The following is a 22179-nucleotide window of genomic DNA, read 5'->3' on the forward strand; positions in this document are numbered from 1 at the left end:
ATCCCTTATCTTTAAGAACATCCATATAGCATCAACTTTTCAATTCTCATGTCAGCAAAAAATCCATAAGGCATTGCCAGAACATTGCAACAAAATGTTTTATTTTAACACTGATCAAATAAACAAACTTTATATTCCTCCCTTTTACTTCTAACAGTTTTATTTCAATCAATAACATATTTAATTCAATCAAATATTGTCATAGGATTTTATTTCTTTCAATTCTTTATCCCATTGCCCAGATTTCTTGAAAGTTTTAATGAGCTTCTTTTGTAGCTCAGTAAGAAAACATTTTCCAGGTCATTCTCTTAGTTTATCATTTGAATTTATCTTTTTAACAACTTCAGTCAGTTTCTTTGGTATATCCAGTAAAGCATATTTTTCTGAATCACTCCCTTGGCCTGTCATTTGTAATTCCACGTTTTGTACTTTATCTATCTTACCAGATAAATTGTTTCCATATTTGTCATTCTTTAATTAACTTCTTTTAGACACATCTATAGAAGCAAACATTGTTACTCATATCACAGTATTAATATTGTAGTTGGCATTGAAGTTGATCTCTGGCTCCATTGTTCAAAAATATATTTTAATATTTCTATTGTTACAGTGTTTTGTATCATTATGTAAATCCCAGTATTAATTGATACTTTTTATTTTTTTTCCTTCTGCTTAAAGTCTTTAGTCTCCTCCTAATGTCCAAACTGTATTAGTGCAAACAGTACGATTTTTATAATTCCATATGCAAGGTATCTTCCTATATGAACATTGTATTGCAAAAGTCATAAACAATAACATACGAGTAGTGCAGTATTCCTTTCTGGGATGAAATACATTCTCCTAACAGTCTTAAAAATGACAGAAAAACTATTTAAGTGAACTCCGCCTTACTGGGATTTGATAGTCTCCAAATTGGCAGATCCAGCTTGAATTTCCTTTAACTCTTATTTTGTCTGAATTTTGTAGACGTTAGGCTAGAAACAAGGAAATTGTGACTTCTAATTGCACTTTAGGCATGAAGCAGTGAGTGACATTGCACTAGTCACTCTCTCTCAGCCCTAGGAAGCAAGGAAAGGCAGACCACTTCCGAAATCTTGCCAAGAAAATTGCACCAACTTGTCCAGACAGTCACCACGAATCAACACTGACTCAAAGGCCTATGCGCAGATACATTTGTGCTAATGTTTTGGTCATAATGATAATCTGTACTATGTAGAGCTCTATGAGGCAAAGTACATTTTACAAAAAAAGGAAGTTGCTTTCTTCATTCATTGTTCTTAAGGAATAAACAGAAATAATAATTATAAGTAACAAATAAGAGTTATAAAAGGAAATCCAAAAAGTAAGAAGGTTTAGACTTAAAATGGTAATTATAATTTTCTCTCTCTAAATATTTTTGAATGTATTATCATAGTAGATTCCAAGTTCTATGTTAACTCATCTGAAACAGAGAAAATTTCATCAAGGCAGCTATTATTTCCTTTCTCAGGCCAAGAATATCCAATTATGATTTTCTTTATCTCTTATATAATGAAATTGAGAACATTATCATTAACTTTGTATTCAGATGTTTAGGGTCTCTACTCTTACCACTCATTCAAATCTCTCTCTCTCTCTCTCTCTCTCTCACACACACACACACACACACCTTTCCTCTTGCTTCTACAATGATTACTTCTGTAAAAGCTTTGAAGAAGATGTGCTCCATTTCATTTTCAATGAGGGATGATGGCTTTTGAGAGGCTCAGAATATCCTTTGATTACTAGATAAAGTACGGGGGGGGAGCAATGAGAGAAAGGGTAATAGGGAGGGGGCAAGTGAAACATGTTCATCAAATCTTTTTTGTGTTCCCCCTTCCCGCTGCTGCTGCTGAACATGTGACCTTTTGATTCATTCCTGCTTAAGAAGTGTTCCCACTTGAAAGTTCAGAATGCCAGGCCTCCTATGTTGTTTAGTTTCCTTTTAAATCCCCTGGGCATTTAAAAATGTATATAACAGACAGGCAAGATTGAGACTTTGAGACATCAAAAGCTTTTGTTATTGTTGATATTGTCACCTCTGATAGTGTGGCATGGAGATAGAGGTCATGCATACAAAGGAAAAGTAGTATTGAGGAAAGAAAAGAGGATTGGAATTAGACAAGGAAAAATATGTACAGACAACTAGGAATCTATAGTCTATAGAAGGAATCTCTCTTGATATTGCCTCCTCCACTCAGTCTGTTTGATACACAAATGTATTAATGTAAAGAATCACACAAAGCTGTGTGAGCTGTTTCATTCTACATACCCCACTATCAATTAAAAACAGCACACTCTTTTCAACATTTCACTCTTGAAACTCGGGCCATCCTTGTTTCCGCCATACATCTTGAAGCCAAACATCAGTGAGTATCTCTCCTGCAGTTTCAATACAATACAGCACTGAAGGCATTTTGTTTTTTACCTTATGAAATACTATAATTCATTTGCTTTGAAGCTATCCTGGCCATTGAAGGAAAATGTCTCATTAAAGTGATTTTAATCATATTGTTTGACAAACAAGGCACTTCAGAAGTTTATTCTTCAGCTTTTGTTCTATAAACGAAACATGATAGAGTAGAGGGAGCCATAGTTCCCCCCCACCATTGGCATAATGTTGTGCAGTCCAATCTAGTCTGATAGCAACAACAACATTGTAAACAGGACATAACATAATCAATAGCACTTTCAATTCTTTCATCCCATGGAGGCAAGCCAAGGATGTGTTTTACTACAAGAGTAGTAAAACACAGCCACAGCCTTGACTTTCTAATTACATTTTCATTCACTCTCTGAGAAAGGACATATGATTTGCTGTGATTCTTCATTTTATTTTCCTAAGAAGCAGTGGTTGTCCAAAATCACCCAGTAGGCTATGTGAGGCTTTTGACCTCCTCCTCCTCCATCATTCTAATTTTGGCACACTGTCATTCAGTCCATGCACAGCTAGGGCAATGTTCTACCCCTTCTACATCCAAAAGCAACAGTAAATAAGCCCACACCAGCCTCTCTAGTGCACACCCACAACTATAACAATATTCAGCAATTCAGATTTTCAACAATAGATGGAGGCTCAAATCTTCTCACATCATGATGGTATGTAAACAACATTACTGGAGGTAGAATGGACAGCTATCATGGGTTTCTGAGAAGAAAGTGTTTATGGAAAAATCAAGCTTGCAATAAGAGGATTGAATAAAGAGATCATTTGCTCATAAAGAGAAGTCACATTAGCAATCTAACTGAATGGGGAAAGATCAACACCCATGATGAAGATATTTTGATTTAGTCAGTACTGATACCCTAGCTGATATTGAAAAAGGAGAGGAGATGAAAAGGGAGATAGGAGTGACAACATATATCTTATTTACCACTTGGTAACTTTGGTCAGGAAACCCCATACAGATTTCTAACGGTTATTACCAGATTTAATGCTGGAAGGTATCCTCTGAAAAGCAGATTAGGAAGAGCTATAGCTAGTCAGAGCCACATTTTGCCATTATAGATCATTTAATGCATGAAACAACAGCTCTTTTTAATAGTTATTTTACTGGAGTCATCTCTTAACATTCTTGACTTCGTTGATCAGGAAGTATCTGTTGCTGAATAGTTTATTGGAATAATATTATGTGCAACTCTCAGATCAAGTTTATTACAGTCAAAGACCAAAGACTAGAATAACTATGTTCTGCCAGCATAAATGTAGGCTCCAATGGTACAACATGCTCAAGAGTGAACTTACCTTTTTTTCCAATCAAGTCTGATTCATAGAGATTGTCTGGACAAATCCCTGCAGTTTTCTTGGCAAGGATTTTCAGAAGTGGCTTGCCAATGCCTCCTTCTTAGGGCTCAGAGAAAGTGACAGGCCCAGGATCACTTAGTTGGCTTTGGGCTAAGGTTCTAGAGACTAGAACCTGCCATTTCCCAGTTTCTAGCCTGATGCTTTAACCACTTCATTAAACTGGTGAAATCCACTAAGGGATAGGGGCTGCACCAGAGCCTCATCATTGATCTGTGTGCATCCATTATAAACTACAAAGCAGAGAGATATAAGATCAACGAGAGAAAAAAAGGGGGGCGGGGGGAGAATCTATGAGATAATTATAGCTTCAGTGTAATATTCCCGATTGTAATCAGGGTATGTTTCTTTGATAGGAAGCATATGTAATATAATGCATTGCCACCTTGTAGACAAACAGCAAAAGGATAAAAGGCTGCTTACAACAAACCTCCTTTGAGCTCCTGTTGTGACACTCTAAATGCCTGCTTCTCTAGTCCTAGCTGTAACTGACATCATCCTGGACATAACGTTTTTAGAACTGGTGGAAAAGTGAAAGTGAAGTCAGCTGACAATTCCCTGCTGATCGTTTCGTTCGTAAATGAAAGCTCCTTATGTGTAACAAGAGCAGGATGATGACTCAAACTAAGGATGAAACCTCTGATTGATGGTCCATTTTCCTGGCACATCCTGCAGTTAATTCTCAGGGAATGGTTAGTGGTGAAGTGACCCCATTCCTCTACTCCATCTTACCGCTGTCAAGGTAGACTGCTAAGAGCCTGCCAACTGGCTCCGTTATTTTTTTCCCTAGGGAAAAAAAAAAGGAAAGGTCTTGTCCCCTTGCCATATCCATATGCTGTAGTCTAGTTTGCTATGTCTCTTTGAAAATGTCCCTGCCTACTTTGGATGCAAATTGAAATATTCTTGTAGATTCTCCTCTGCAAAGCAGTGTCTGTTTTCCCTTTGGTGCTCTTAGGGAAGAGGCATGTCTTCCCCTGGGGACTGTCCTTCAATTTGATTTCATTTTCTTTTAGATCTGTTGTAAATACCATCCTGTTCTTTTGAAATATTTGCTCTGAGCTGGTGGGACAGCTCTATATTATATTTTCTAGCTCTAACACCACTGGGGTATCTGCAGCATATTATAAAGATCCACTTGCATAAATCAGTATTCCACACAGATTTTTCCTGAATTTCTTTCCATTTAGGGCAGCAACTGTACCATTTATAGGGCAGGTGCTGTGGTTTAGGATCTTTCCGCAAATACTAGTACATTCTCATTGAATAATTGATAGCTTTGAATTAAAACTTAAATAAAAAAATCTAACTTGAAAAGTAGACCTTATCAGAGCTACTGAGGAATTTACCTTTGTTACCTAAAGCAATATAGAACTCAGAAACCAGACTCCACATTATACAGCATTCTAGATAAAATTAAATAAAGTCACCCAGTCACACAGACCCTGGTCATCTCTCATCTGTACTACTGCAACACACTCTACATGGGGCTACCGTTCAAGAGTATTTGGAAGTTACAGCGGCATACAATGCAGCTGCACAGATAGTTCTTGGGGCCTCTATGGTGGCCCTCATAACACTCCATGTAGCACAAGGTGCACTGATTGCCAATTTGCTTCTGGATCAAATTCAACTTTATACCCTTTATAGCATAGGTCCAGGTTACCTGAGGAAATGTCTCACCCCAATGGGATTGGCTGACTCCCCTTGCATTGGCAGAAGGGGCATGCTGTGAACCCTCCCAATCAAAGATTATTCATTTTAATCTTATTATTTATCATTTTACGGTTTTATATTGTAGTTTTTATCTTGCTCTAAGCCTCCTAGAGTCGCTTGGTAGTGAGATGGGCATAAAAATTTAATAAATAAATGTTAATAAATACATAAAGCTGGGATTTACAAGAAATCATATTTTGCTCTTAGTAGCCAAAAGCTTCCGTTTTCTTTGCTGTCTTTTTTCTTTGATTACTGAAAAATGAATGTTAAATAAGCAAACAGATTTCCATTAATTTTCATGTTCTTAACAAAAAAAATCACACAAGTAAAATCTGGATAGATACCAATAATCCCTTAGACATTTGTTCATCTCCATTTTCTCATTTTGTTTTTAATTGATAATTTTTTAGCTATTTTCGATTGTGCGCCTGAATTTATTTCTGCAATATAAAAGGCCTTTTTTAAAAAAAAGTTTCAATATTTGTGGCTTTCACTGTGTAACTTTTCCTCTTATGGTGACCCTCCCAATCTGTTTGATAGTTTTTGACACTTTTCACCAAGCTTTGGCCTGACAATATTTCTCCAATTTTAGCCTCTTTTTTGTAATCACATTGGCTTCTCCATCAGTTTTCAAATGTTTATTTACTACTTGGTTTTTTTGGGGGGGTGGAATCCTATTGATACTGACCTTTTCAGCTTATCTTCTGCCATGGGGCCCTATTTAGCAAAGTTGTTAATTCTCCAGTTCTCTCTCTTCTTTTCTACTTTCTCCAGATAGTGCCATGTCCACTACCCAGACTCTCTTTTCAACAATTGTTAAAGTTGGGGTGTTATGTGATAGATGCCGGTCTGTTTGAATTCTAAAGTCACAGAGCACTTCTTCATTTTCTATAATCTATTTTATGGTCTTTTTTATTGCTTGAAGGCAAATGGTATGTCTTGCACATATTTGAATGCATCACTGTTGCTATTTTGTTATGCAACTATTTGTAGTCAGTCTGTGCGATCTTCTTACAGCAACTAACTAGGTTGTCCTCTGTTTCTTCAGCTTCTTTGCAGAGATGTCAATCACTGTCTGTTGCTGTCTTCTCAATTCTGGCTTTGTATGCATTAAGGCTTAGTTTCCTGCAGACAAAATTAACTTGCTCTTGCTCTTCGCCATTTCCAGTTCTTGTTTTTATCTGCATTGCAACATTCGGTGTATAAGATGCACCACAATTTTCAACCACTTTTTTGGGGGGAGTGCATCTTATACTCCAAAGAGGACGGTAATACTTTGCCATGCTAGGTGTCTTTTCTATATTTTATTTGGTCTTTCTTGTAGACAAATTTGGCCTCTCCGCTACTCAGTTAGCCTTCCTGGTATACTAGCTTCAGTGGATCTTCTTCACAATCTTTCAGATATTCGGTGTCCTTTTATCTTCTTCACCTATAAGTAAAATCTGTAGAAACTGTCAACATCACTGCAGGGATGAAGGACATGCTTTTCTAATTTTCCTATCCAGGGTTTTTAGTTTTACTTCAGTCCATTCCACCATTCCAGTTGTGTATCTAATGGCTGGAATTGCCCAGATATTAATTGCCTTAGTGATATTTCCTGCACTGAGTTTGAACTTTAATGTCTTCTACTCTCATAATCTATTTACTTCCAACCTTGTTCTTGAGCTCAGTGTGCTTGTCAATTTGAAGGATGCCCAGGAACTTGTAGCAATTGTCTTCATCCAGACTAATGATGTTATTTCTATAGGCCTCTTGATTCTTATTTACTTTTATTTATTTATTTAGGAACTCTCTGGTCTTTGAATCCTGAATAGTAAAACTTCATCTACACCATCTTGGAATTGAAGAAGCAAAATCAGCTCTGCTTTCCCTGCACTTAATTAAACAATAGATTCCCTTTCTCCCACCCCTCAAGTGTTTCATATGATCCAATAGTAGAACTTATTTTTGTTATGGGAACAGTCCACTTCTCCCTCGAGCACCTGTGGTAGTGACCTTGGCATGTTGTAGGCTCTTACAGTCCCTGAATAACGTATTGGCATCCTGTTTCCTCCCTACATATTCCACCCCTCCCCCCTCATCATTGGCAAGTTGAAAACCAATAGGAACTAGAAATCAATAAGTGATTCAGTCTTGACAAACATAAGATTTATTTGGCATGATCTGTTTTTAATGAAGCCATGTTGACTCCTGGCAGGGGTGAAATGCTCCTGGATCAGAGGGAATTGCGCAATCTGGTAGCGATGGCGGCTGCTGATTCGGAGGACCGGTAGCAAACATCCCTGGCCCCGCCCCCCTGCCTCTGCTGAGCCACACCATCTGCAAAGGGTTTTTTTTTTTTACTTTTAAAAGCCGGTTTTGCTTCAGCAGAAACAGACCTTTAAAAGTAAAAAACAGCAGAACCTTACTTGTACTCTTACTTGTAGAAAACATGTTTTCTACAAGTAAAAGTAGAGATTCTAAGGCACTTACCTGATTACTGATGAACGCATGGCCACAGCCCGAAAGCAGTTTCAGTTTCAACCCAGACAGAATCAATCGCTCAGCTAATCTATTTCCTCGGTGATCAACTGGCTGGCTTTGCTGACTGAGGAACTCTGGGATTTGAAGTCCACAATAAAATAAAATAAAATAAAATATTTGTGCAGCTTTCTGAGATTTGGTGTTTTTCTGTAGTGTTTCACTCTAACTACACAAACACACAAAATCTCAGAAAGCTGTATGTGGCATAGTGTGTGTGTGTGTGTGTGTGTGTGTGTGTGTGTTAGTTGTGTGTGTGTAAAGTGTGAAAGTTGGGTTTTGAGCTTTTTGTGGCTGTATAAAGTGCAGCTGCTTTTACATTGTGTGTGAGTCAGTTGTGTTGTGTTGTGTGTGTGTAAAATGTGAAAGTTGGTTTTTGGTTGGTTATTGTTTTTTTATACTTTGTTTATTATTTTTATTATTTATTGTTATTGGCCATGCCCACCAAGCCATCTGACCACCAAGCCACTCCCACCAACTAAGCCACGCCCACAGAACCGGTAGGGAAAATTTTTAGATTTCACCCCTGACTTCTGGTTATAACTTTGTTTGCTTCACAGATCTATTGCTTGGTTATCTTTTCCAGGATCTTCCCAGGTAATGATGTCAGGCTGATTGATCTTTAGTTTCCTGAATATGTTCCCCCCCCTTTTTTTTTTGAAGATGGGAACCACATCAGCTCTTTTCCAGTCCTCAATATTAACCACTCCCAGTCTATCACCATTGACCAACAACTGTGTCTCCCATTGTGCCATTGATTTTTGCACAAAGCTTCTGATGCTTCCAGTGATTCCTGTAATTTATAAGCACTTAATTATCCAATCATGTGATAGGAAGTCAAATGCCTTCTTCTTATCAATGCATGCTAAATTCCAATTGGCTTTCCTTCTCTTGCAGTTTTCCAAAACCATCTTGTCAATTAGGAGTTGATCTTTTGTTCCTTTGCTATTTGGGTAGCTTCGTTTTTTGGCCAAGATTTTTATCACTTTATATTTGGAAATTCCATAGTATCATAATCTGTTCATTTCTGGCTACTTTTTCAACTATGGTTTCCCATCAAGTTTTCTTTAGTGGAAAATTATAATTTTTACAGATGATCCAATTAATCATTTTGGTGACTGTATTATGTCATTGTTTCTAGTAGTTTGTGCAATCTTTATTTATTTAGATTTCAAACTTCTTAACTGCCCATACTCCCTCACAGAGACACCCTTGCATGAGCTGAGTATATAATCTATGGTTTCTTCTGCCTTTTCTGAACAATACAGGAAAAGGAACAGAAGTAGCAGAACTCTCTGTTGAAGGACAGGATAGGAAGTTAAAAAAGGAACTCTTAAATTCACTTATTCTAATTGTGCTTTTTGCATAGTTCTCCTCTTCTAGATTGTCCTTTTCATCTTCATTAGATTTTTCAAAAGGAACATGGTTTGTTTCACTTAAGGTTACTTTGCATGCAAATGAAATATTTTTACTGCTACTGTTACTGGATTTTGACACCAAGGTCTACTATTAAAAATTCCAGTAAATAACAAAATGATAGTGCCAGGTGTTACTTCTAATCCAAAAGGCTGTAGGTTCATGAATATATTCAAAGTAAGGGCGGACTAACTGGACCTTTCTGTACTGAAATAAAATCAAATTATGGAAATATCTGGCAAAGGAACCCATTCTTAAAGTTAAGAATTCTACCTAATTCATTGTAATTTATTTCCTGCCATTCAAGAAAATTCAGATTCATAACTCAAACATAATGTCTTTAATTACTTTGGGTTAGTCCCTCTCTCAATCTAATCTTCTTCACAGGATAGTCTATATCTAAAGGAAGATGGAGAAACAATTTGCACCAGTGTGTACCAGCTTAACATCAGTATGATTAATTATAAATTATCAGTTTCAGTATGATTAGTTATAAACATATTAATAGCAATTCAGAGAACAATGTGTTGGTCTAATGGTGAAGATGCTCACCTCCTATTCAAAAGGTTGAGAGTTCAATCCTAGGTAACACCAGATGTTTTTCTCCTATGATGCAAAAAAAAACCCAATATCTGCTACAAAATCTGTTTGGCGTCAGGAAGGGCATTCCAGCCAATAAACGCTGAGCTCCAACCAGTCACCCCAACTCTACTAGACTTAAGGGATTACGATTGTAAAAAGGAAGCTTTTATTGGTAGCAGTTTAGAGTTAGAGACCTGGCAAAATAGGAATTGAATAGAATGCTGGGTAAATGATATGTTTTTGTTGAGCAACAAATGCTGCTATTAGACTTGGACTATGCAGTATTTTGAGGATAATAATCCTGGTGATTGTCTTCTCTATTTAAATCGCTTTCTCACCAATCTGCTGAATAAGTGTTATAAGTATGATTTAACTTGGAAAGAATGTATAAAATGAGAGTCACTTTCCAACTTTGACCCATATAATGTCCTCCATTTATATTGCATATCCCTGTCTCCGCTTAGTAGGTTATCCTGCTGGAGCCCTTACAAAGTAGTCACAGCATGCCAGAAAAGAAGGCTGTACTTCCCTCTGGACCATAATAGAAGGAATCAAGGGAGATAAGACTATCTCTGGTGGATAAATCTAATAAATATCATGAGAGTTTCCAACCTTTAATAAAATGTCATTAAGAGAGAACATACTCCAAAAATATCTGCCCTTTGCCTTTATTATTTCAATTTCAATTCAATGTGTTATGATCAAAGACAAGCAGAGTTCTCTTTGAACTTGTGTGTGTGTGTGACAGAGAGAGAGAGAGAGAGAGAGATAAAGCAAGTAAAATTTATTCCAAGTGAGGACTAGGATAAAATCTATATTTAAATTATAAAGCAGACTGTTGTTATGTTATGCTATGTCATGTCATGTCATGTCATGTCATTATTAATATTATATTATATTTCTGCTTCCTAGAGTGTCATTGGGCAACTTACAATCAATAAAAATAGAGACATAAAAATAATTATAAGTATAGGAACAATTAAAATGACAACATAAATAGACTATGAACCAAGGGCTTGGAGTGATGATGATGCTTTTGTCAGTTGCTTCACCAGCCATGTGCACGTATACAAAGTATAATAACATTTAAAATAACAAAAAAGTGATAATACCTAAAATTTCAATGAATTATATTTACATAGAATATGTTTGGCTAATGGAAAATTGGCCACTAGATTTGTTGGATTTTCCATGTTGCTGCACAAAACCCAGCTACATGCATTATAACAAAAGGTATTTATTTATTTTATTTATTTTTGTCACACAATATATATAAGCATAAGCATGAAATAATTATCCAATATATAAGCATATATATGAGTATGAGTTGTAATAACTATATTAATTGGATATAACGAAGGAAAACAATAGGACAGGAACGGTAGACACGTTGGTGCTCTTATGCATGCCCCTTACAGACCTCTTAGGAATGGAGTGAGGTCAATGGTAGATAGTTTTTGGTTGAAGCTTTTGAGATTTTGGGAAGAGACCACACAGTCAGGTAGTGTATTCCAAGCATTAACAACTCTGTTACTGAAGTCATATTTTCTGCAATCAAAATTAAGCTTAAATCTATTGTGTGCTCGTGTATTGTTGCAATTGAAGCTGAAGTAGTATTTGACAGGAAGGACATTGTAATAGATGATTCTATGAGTTAAACTCAGGTCATGTCAAAGACGGCATAGTTCTAAATTTTCTAAACCCAGGATTTCAAGTCTGGTGGCATAAGGTATTTTGTTGTATTCGGAGGAGTGGAGTACTCTTCTTGTAAAATATTTCTCGACACGTTCAATTGTATTGATGTCAGAAATGTGGTATGGGTTCCAAACAGTCGAGCTGTATTCAAGAATTGGTCTAGCAAATGTTTTATATGCTCTGGTTAGTAGCATAGTGTTTTTGGAGAAGAAGCTACGCAAGATTAGGTTTACAACTTTTAAGGCCTTTTTTGTGATGTAGTTACAGTGGGCTTTGGCACTTAGATCATTTGATATGAAAACTCCAAGGTCTTTAACAGGGTTGGGATCATCAGTAAGGTAATGTCCATCAAGCTTGTACTTAGTGTTTAGGTTCTTTTTTTTAATATGTAAGACTGAGCATTTGCTGGTTGAGATTTGGAGTTGCCAAGTTTTAGACCATTCAGATAAGAAGTCCAGGTCTTTTTGGAGGATAGCTGTATTGTTGGTGGTGTTAAATAGTTTGACATGTCAGCAAAGAGAACACAATTACTTGTAATATGGTCACAGAGATCATTAATGTATAATATGAAGAGTGTTGGTCCAAGAACGTTGCCTTGGGGAACACCACTTTTGACAGGAACAGGGTTTGATAGAGCATTGCCAATTTTGACCACTTGTTGTCTGTTTGATAGAAAAACTGTTATCCAATTGTGGAGGGGTCCTGAGATGGCATAGGATTTTAGTTTTAGGAGAAGTTTATCACGTACTACTGAGTCGAAAGCTTTACAGAAGTCTATGTAGATTGCATCTATTGCTTTGCCCTGATCAAGATTTGTAGTCCATATGTTTTTGCAGTGAAGAAGTTGTAAATTACATGATAATTTTTTTCTGAAACCAAATTGTTTGTTTCTAGATGGAGGGTAATGGATTGGTTGATGATAGATTCCATTACTTTGCAGGTGACACAACAAAGAGAGATAGGTCTGTAATTTTCAACTAAGCTAGGGTCTCTTTTTTTGAAGATAGGGATGACCGTGGCAAGTGACCAAAGTTTGGGAAGGGAACTGGTCATGAAAGCTTTTTCAAAAATTATGCTTAGGGGTTCTGCTATATTAGTGGAAATCTTTTTTAAGAAGTATGCACATAGTCCATCTGGTCCAATAGATAGGGATGGTTTCAGTTTGCGAAGAGCTTTTTCAACATTATCTTCTGTGACATCTATGTGTGTTAGATCGTTGCACTCATTGTTGGTACGATTGGGGAATGTTGGGTATAAGTCATTACTGTTAACAAAGACTGTGCCAAAGAATGTGTTGAAGAGGTTTGCTTTAACTGTTTCATCATTATATTCTTTGTCATTAGAATCTTTTAGTGGTGGGATGGATCTTGAGTCTGTAAGTTTATTGTTAACAAAATTATAAAAGGCATGATTGGAATTTGTGCACAGAAGGTTCTCTTCTTGCTTGGTGTGGTAATTGGTGCATTCAGTTTTTATTTGATTGCATATATTTCTGTAGCGGTTTTTAAAATTTGCTACATAGCCCTTTTTGTTTCTTCTCCAGAGGGATTTTTTTTTGGATTGAAGCTTTTTTATTGATATGGATAATTTGTTTTTTCTGGTTTTAGTGGTGGTTTGTGGTATGTAAAGATTAATGACTCTATTGACTTCAAGTAGGAAAACTTTATAGTGGTCTTCTGCAATGATGCAGGTTGAGAACAGATTTTGCCAGTCAAGAAATGAGAGGACATAGTTTATAAGGTCACAGTTGGCTTTTTTGAAATTGTAGTTTGGAATACCATTATTATGACGATTTAAGTAAGGGCGTATATTGAGACAAAAGTCTATCATGCTGTGGTCGCTGGTGGAAAAGGGTTCTTTTATTTGTAGTCCATAAATTGAGTTTGTGTTGTTGCAGAAGATGAGGTCAAGGCAGTTGTTTAGTCTTGTATTGTTAGTTACTAGTTGTTCTAGACCAAGGTTTGTAACAGCGTTGTATAGAGTAGTATGGATGGGTTCAATTGTACATTCATTTGTTATCCAGTTAATAGAAGGTAGATTAAGGTCACCCAGGAAGATTAGAGGATAAGGGCAAGAGGTAGCCCATGTTAGTAGTGTGATTAACTTGTTTGCATGAGTGATGTCGTAGTCAGGAGCTCTGTAGCATAGTAAGAATCGAAGTGTGATGTTAAGGGACAGGTCACATACAATAGTCTCAGGAAGAGAAAGTTTATGTGTAACTTGAATATTTTTTAGATTCAGTGACTTTTTGTAAAAGATAGCCACTACACCTCCTCTGCGGATTTCGCAATCTGACCAAAAAACATGATACTCTTTGTTTGAAATAATGGAGTCAGGGAGGGATGAGTTCAGCCATGTTTCGCAAACAAATATAATATCAAATGTACCAATGTTTAACCAGAGGATAAATTCAGGCAATTTATTTACAATGCTTCTTGCATTTATCAATTTGCATTTAAGATTTGCAGTGTTTGGTGTAGAAGAAGTAAGGGGCGTGCGTACCAAGTTTTGAATGATAGTTGGTTGGGGGTTATGTACAATGGGTGGGGGTGGTTGGAGGTTGGATGGTTGCTCAACATTTGGTTGAGCAATGGATGGTTGAGCATTGGATGATTAGAGATTTTGCATAGGTGGTTGGAGGTTGGTTGGTTGAACATCAGTTGGTTGAACAAAGGTTGGTTGAACAAAGGTTGGTTGAACAAAGGTTGGTTGAACATTGGTTGGTTGAACAAAGGTTGGTTGCACAGTGGATGGTTGGTGAATCTGTAAGACGGGTGTTTGGAGGTTGGATGGTTGAACGTTTGGTTGAGGGTTCTGTACAACAGATGTTTTGAAGTTTTGTGAGAAGGATGTTTGGATGTTTTGATTGACGGATGTTTGGATGCTTTGATTGAAGTGGGGTTGGATGCTGGCTAAATGATTATAGGTTTTTCTTTTTATGCAGTCAGCATGGTAGTCAATGTAAAGGTTGGTCTCACCTTCTTCTTGCCGTCTTTTGAGTTCTGTGCAAAGTTCACGGGATCGAATTCGTTGCATAAATGATAGGTCAGGTCTTGCTCTAAGTTTGTTGAGGCTGAGGTTGGTTCTGGCAATTGTGTTTATAATATGTAGTTCACCTATGAGCATCATCAGGGCAAGTAGGACTGTAAAAGGAGCAGGGAAGAAGAACATGTTTTGTAGTTCTGACCTCTCCCAGACTACAGAGACAAAGCTTTTCAGTCAATGGTACTTTTTTTGTAGTCACCATCTATACTGCAGAGGATGCTTTGAGTAGGGACACACAATCTAAGGCCAAAAGTCTAGGGTTACTCCAACAAATTTTAATTTTGAATATAATTGGGAGAAATTATTAGCTATATGAGCAATTATATTAATTGTATACAATGTAATTTTAAATCAACTTAAATCAAACTTAGTCCTGTCTCTTTTTTAACTGTGGCAAAGTTCTTAATGAAAAGTGTCATCAGTTATGCTGAATTTCTTTTCAGATGTTCAGCTCCACATTAGCTAAACAACAAGTCTTTGTACAAAAGTATAAAGTTTGGATTACAAACATGGCAGAAAGGATGAATGTGAGTTGTGATCATGGGGATCCTACAGACGCTATTGGATCTTATACAACGTGTCACAGATACTGATCTCCAACTACCTTAAAATAGAGAGGAGAAAACTTTTCCTTTGCATTTTAGGAGGGTTTTGTAATGCTTACAAAGGGGAAACTACAAGAAATGATCTCTAAATGATGATCTAGGCAAAATGATACCAGCCAATTCCAAAGGAAGATGGGAGGGCAATGCAGAGAAACAATGCAAACGGTTCATCAGATACAGACTGAAGTACCAATGTAGATCTATCAAGACTCACAGAAATAGTATCTATTAATACTGTGTAATGAATAATACTATAAAGCAATTACTGTATACCCCCAATTTATCCTTCTTGATCCACTTATATTATATTACCTATGTATGACCTCCAAGATCAAGAGCAGTAAAATGTAATGAAAGATATATATATAGAAGTAAAAAGAATCCCTTCCCAAAAAGAATAACAAGAAAAAGAAATTTCCCCCTTCATACCTAGCAAGCAAAGTTCAACATTAATAATGTATTGCTGTCTCTTAAATTACGACAGTTACATCTCCATTCCATACCTCACCCCATTTTCAATAAGCTCATCTCTAAATATTTAGTTTTCTTTATTGATCAATAAAGGTCTAATACAAATTAACAAAAGTATCTATCAGTGTAAGTATATAATCCCCATTTCCACTTAGATTAAATTAGGGGCGGGTTCCAAATCCCGTTGCTACCGGTTCGCTCGTGGACATGCATGCGTTTTCATGTGCAGAAGCGTCTGGGTGGGTGAGTGAAGCCTCCTGCCGCCAGCGCTACCAGTTTGCCCGATCTGGTGCCAAGTGGTAGCAACCCACCACTGGTCTAAATCCCCCAATCAAACATCAAATATGTCTGCCAGATTATCTACTTCCTTTACATAGATCATTTGAATCTGTATGGAAAAATACCACCTGTAATAGAATCATTGCTCAACACTGTATGTATAATCAAGATATTACAAAGAGGTTTGGACTAGATAAATGTGCCACCCACATCAATCAATAAGGGAAAATTGTGAAAACTGAAGGAATCAAAATGCCTCATGGAAGGAAAAAGGAAAGAAGTCCCTGTGGATTTTACTCCCTTAATCGTAACTGACTATAAGGGCTCATCTCTGATTGAAGAGCGTTGAGCCAGCATTGTCTGAAGACATTGCCAGGGTCATATGGCCAGCATGACATCATGGAGTGCTGTTTCCTCCCCTCTGAAGTGCTACTTATTTATCTACTCACATTTATATGTGTTCAAACCCCTGGTTGGCAGGAGCTAGGTGAAGACAGGCAAAGACATAAGAATAACATTCCTATGTTATTTCCATTGCACCTTCCTATGGAAATAACATAAAAAAAGTTTAAGAAGCACTGGGCAAGAGAAAGAATTCAATAAGTGGAAGCAAAAGCAGAGCACATAACCATCAGTTCTTGTAGGGGCTCACTGATTTCTCAGCTGAAGAGGAAGAGTACTTATGTTTCATTATCTTTGGTTTTAAAGTAACAACTAGATTTATGGAAATTTCTGATTTCTTGGTTGCCCATGCCTTTGACAATACTAGACATTATTATTTACATAATAAAGTAATGCCTGATGCAAGCAATGGTAGCTCAGTATTAACTCCAAAAAATCAAAAGGAAAGAAGTTTCAGATTATTAGTCGAATGACTACTGGTTGCACATAAAATTTGATTTAGTAGAGTGAAGAGTAAATAAATATGTTCATATAAGTGTAATTTCATATAATGAAAATCTGTGCTTGTCAGATCTGCCTCCAGAACTGCTGCTGATTAAATATTAAGGTTGTGCATAGAGACAATACTGTTTGTTAACTTTGTTAAGGTACAAATAAATTGGGGTACTTTATAATGTAACATCATGGACAAAGGTTACGGAAATAATTGCTTTGATAATTGTAATAAGAGAATAAGGAAAGCTAAACTAAATCCAGTCACTAATCTAAGAGAACTGAGTAGATGGTAAAGTACTTTTAGCAGTGTTTTGACAGATCTGTTTTGTTTCTTTAAAAAATTCCTTCATCACCAGCTGTGCTAAGCAGTGAAAGAAGAACACACATGCTCACAGGAATGGATGCACACAGATTTCTTAGTTTTTAGTCTCTGCAAAACATAGATATATTCAATATCTATGCCCCAATATGGAGCTTCATTTTTTCCCCCTATTTATATAAAAATATCATTTGACAGATTTTTTTCTGTGTTGCTTTCTGCCAATATATCATTTTTCCAACCAATGAAAAATGTATATATCATCAATAAAGTGAGGGCAGATGGAAGAAGTCTGATTTGCATCTTAAACACGAAAAAAGTGTTTTTAAAGCTTCAATATTACAATATTGCTATGTAATTAGAAAGCAATTTAAAAACATTTTAAAAACAATTACATTACATTTTTTCTTCTGCTCAATCATGTCCAATTCTCAGAGACTGCCTAGACGATTTCTTACAGTTTTCTTGGCACAGTTTTTGCAAAATGGTTTGCCATACCTCCTCTCCTGCTCAGAGAAAGTGACTGACCCAGGTTCACCCTGCTGGCTTCATGCACAAAGCAGAATAAGAACTTATAGTCTCCTGTTTTCTAACCATATGCCTTAACCACTATATTAAAATGGATGTCACATTGCATTACTATTTCAGGTAATCCACATTTCAGCGGTTCCTAGCTTGCTTTCTTTGGTGTGGGGATTGTAACTATTCATTTAATCAATTTAGAGGGCACCCAACTCTGCGGGATTTCCAGTTTAAAAACCACAAAAGTAAACCATTCCCTGAGTGGCCCAAAGACAGACACATTAAAAGAACCCCTATCCAACAGGACTCATCCATGACCTATCCCCAAGGTCTAGAACAATAGCCATGTCTTCAGTAGCTTCCTGAATGTCATCATGGTGTTGCCATAGAGGAAGCCATCCAGATCTTGAGGAGAGGTTATTTATTCCAGAGGTCAGGCACTGCAGCAGAGAAAACATGCTTCTTGGATCCCATTAGATTACACTGCTGAATTGATGGGATGCAAAATGTACTTACTCTGCCTGATCTCAAGAGATGAACAGAAACAATTGGTGACTGGTCATCTTTCAAATAACCAAGTGCTATGCCATGAAGAGCTTTATAGGTAATAGCCAGCACTTAGAAGCCAGCTGGTAACCGTCACATGTGCATAACAAAGAATTCTATCACATTCTGACTATGGAACTTTTATCATTATATCACCACTCATGCCAAATATAATCATAAAACTATCCCCCCAAATATTGAGAGCCTTGCTTAGTATTTTGTTTCTGATAGTATTTGAAGTTATGTGGATCCTTTGAAAACTTTAAATAGCATGTCTATCAAAAGGCTAACAATCTATTAAAATTAATAATTTTAAAATCAAAGAGCCATCTTTCTCATTTAGAGGCTCTTTAATAGAATGCCCTTTTTGACATTAGAGTGTATTCATATAGCCTGAGATATATGTCTCTGAGGCTGCAAGGCTGAATTGGTTCATCATCATCATCATCATCATCATCATCATCATCATCATCATTTATTATTATTATTATATACTATATTCATTAAACATAAAACTCAGTCAACTGAACATTCAAAAATGGCTCACAAATACCACTGACTGTATGCTAAGGGTTGATACGGATTGCTGCCAGCATCCTAGGTATTAACCAAATACCTTTTTAAGATGTACAATGTTCCAAGTAGCACAGTTTTTTGCTGTTCTGCTGGTGTTATTGCAGGAAGCTGCAATTCGTTGATCTTATAAAATTCTTGGACATGGTACCAAGTGCCCCAATGACAATGGGTATCACTATTACATGGTTCATCCATAATCGCATAGTTTTATTATTATTATTTTAAATATATCAATCAGTGCAAGGTTTCCTATCCTCTTGAAAGTTTTTCAGTGAAATCCATTGCTTTACTAGTATCATATTAGTACAGTTAACAAACAACAAACTTGCTGATGAAATTAAATGTCCCTGAAGTAACTTTATAGGGTTAGGGTTAGTGTCAAAAATTTATCTAGGTGGATAACATTGATGTATTGTGCAGATTGTTTATTAATGAGTTGAAAAAGATCTTGAGTTGCATCCTTGTAAAAAATAACCCACTTAGTTCTGTATTTTCTTAGTATTTTTCTATGTTCAAGTAATATAATTCATAAAAATACATAAAGCAAATTGCAGTATTTCCTCAACAGTATTGCTGGTAGCTATAAAGTGTCAAGTGTTATTTTAAACAAATATGTAATCAAGAAGGAAAGGTGTGAGACCGTCACATTATAGAGTGAGTTGCTATCCAAAAATGTCAGGATTGAAGAGAAAAACCAGGTGTGATGATGAGTTCTGTATACTTAAACATTGAACTGCCTCAGTCATCTATAAAACATATTGTAGGGGTATAATAGAGTTTGCCTTTTGTACATCATTGGTTATTATCCAGTTTTAAAATGAATGCACAGCTGAAGAGTAGAGTTCTGGTATATGAGCTTAGCTAAGAAGAGAGATCTTTGGGAGAGAATATCCAAAGCTAAATTGGAGGCCAAGTGGAAGTTTCTTCACTATGGAGGTGCTTCACTGCTTACTGCAATGGAGCAAACTGGGCTCATCCTGAACTAAACATTTTCAGCAAATGTCTCTGCAGCAAGACTTTGAATAATAATGTATTTATAGTCACCATAAATTGAGACAATCAAAAAAAAATTTGTAGTCTTCCTTTCTTTTAAGTTTTCTAAAGATACAAGTTTCATCAGACTCATCACAGCCAAACCTGCCCATCTATTGACTCTCTACTTCAACTCTGACATAAGTAAGAATTATGAAAAGATAGATTTGACATACAGTTTCACATTTTACTGACATATTTCTTATTCATGCACCATTTGTCTTTAGAATGTTACCTCTTCTTTTCTACATGATATAAGTAAATCCATATGTAAGCACCAGAAATACCATGGTCACATTTATTAGTAGCACTTAGGAAAAACATGTAATCAGTAACAAGGAAAAGAGAGATGCTCGAGAGAAAAATGAAAATTGCTAAATGATGAGTGCAGGCCAATAGTCATTTTATTGTGACTAAATACTGTAGGTTTGAACAGATATTGATGTTAGAGTTCTCTTTAATCTTCTGAGCCACTTGCAGCTAAATCTCTATTCTGAATAAAGTCTGCAGCAAAACAAAACTCCATGCCAGGAGAACTGGAAATGTCAAAAGGGACTATTCTGTCTATGTGAATCATATTGCTTTCAAAACCCTCCTTAAAAAGAAGCATGCATAAAGAACATGTTCATGATATTGATAGTGCATGATGTTTGTCTTCATATATAATGTGTACATTATGATGCATACATATTCATGATACTGATATTGGGGGGGTATTAGAAAAATAAACATTCTGCATCTGTTGCTAGGAAATATAGCAATAGATGCAGGACATTAGAACATTACTGGGATGAAAACATAGAAAGAGAAGCAACATCCAGCAATAGACTCTTATCTTTCTGTGTTATTGAACTATGAGCACATTAATTTTTCAGTCATTGAAAATCTGCCATAGAGACAGGTATTTCTTTTTATCTGCTGTCTTTTAGCCAGACTATAGAGAATGAGTATTGTGATTATATAATTATCCAGGTAAAATCTATGTGTTGTCTCCATTGTTAAGCAATATAGCCTTTCTCTTCCTTTTAGACTAGGTTAATAGTAGTAGCTCATCTCATTTAAATCTTCACTTTAGAGGGACAACTGACCTGCTGCATACTAATCATTCTTTTGTGCAAAAAAGTCCTACACCTCTTTTCAGACTTTCCTTAATTATTCTACAGTCAAATTCTCCATACCTTGAGTTCACACAAAACTGCCTCTGGAGATGTGCTGAGCAAGAAGGGGTGAATTTGACTGGTGTTTGAATAAATCTCTCTAATTTGTTCATGGTTTTTCCACCAATTCACAGAATTCATATGACTTATTTTCATCCATGTAACCTCTTACTATATTGGTCATTCCATTTTTCTTTCTTATTAGAGTGAAATTGGACACAGCCCTCCTCCTGCCTACACCCCTATGTCAGGAGTAAGTATTTCACAATCAACCTTCATCTTTTAGGATTTGTTTATCCTTTTAAATGTCTCCTTCTCCTTCTTCTTCCTTCATGAATTCCACTATCCCATGTATTCTCTCATTTTCCAAGGGTAGGTGAGAGCTGATCATGTTTTGTTGCTGAGTCCAGCTGAATAACACAAATTTCATTAACTCTAACAGAAAATTCTAGGATAGAATCAGATGTTACTAGAGATTAATATTTGCCTTACAATAATTTTTTGCTTTGTTTTGTTGAACAGGGTTCTCTGGACATTGTTTGGTTATAACTTATAATAATATAATAAAATTAAGGAGGGCTAAACATTGTAAAATTATCCTTAATTCTAAAAGTATTTGGGAGATTCAAAGTGTTATCTTTGGTCCATAACATTTTTTGAAGCTAGGATGGGTTTAATGATACTGAAAAAGCTTTGTGTATTAAAAACCTTCATAAGATTAAACCTTCTCTGAAAAAAAGGAATCAGATAAAACAGCTGGAGGGACAACTAGCTTTTGTAATACCTGATAAATCTAACAAAACAAAAATCTAATAAACAACAACCAAAAATTGCCCACATTTAATTCAGAACAGTTCATATAGCTTGAAGGCAAATATAAAAATTAAATGTGAAAGGAAATATGTTTGTATGGATGTTAAATGCTGTACTCTAAACAATAATCTTATGGTGATAAGGAAGATACCTTGGAATCCAATGAATAGT

General features: G+C 36.1%; 1 protein-coding gene across 1 annotated transcript in view; it reads left to right on the forward strand.

Moving 5' to 3' along the window:
• The window catches only part of ERBB4 (erb-b2 receptor tyrosine kinase 4), a 1012642-nt gene that overhangs the window by 978317 nt on the left and 12146 nt on the right, over positions 1 to 22179 (forward strand). Inside the window, exon 27 of the mRNA XM_058186165.1 lies at positions 21401 to 21448. Within this exon, the coding sequence (XP_058042148.1) occupies positions 21401 to 21448 (48 nt within the window). The remainder of the gene's footprint in view (positions 1 to 21400; positions 21449 to 22179) is intronic.

Source organism: Ahaetulla prasina, chromosome 1, assembly GCF_028640845.1.
Source record: "Ahaetulla prasina isolate Xishuangbanna chromosome 1, ASM2864084v1, whole genome shotgun sequence".
Taxonomy (NCBI): domain Eukaryota; kingdom Metazoa; phylum Chordata; class Lepidosauria; order Squamata; family Colubridae; genus Ahaetulla; species Ahaetulla prasina.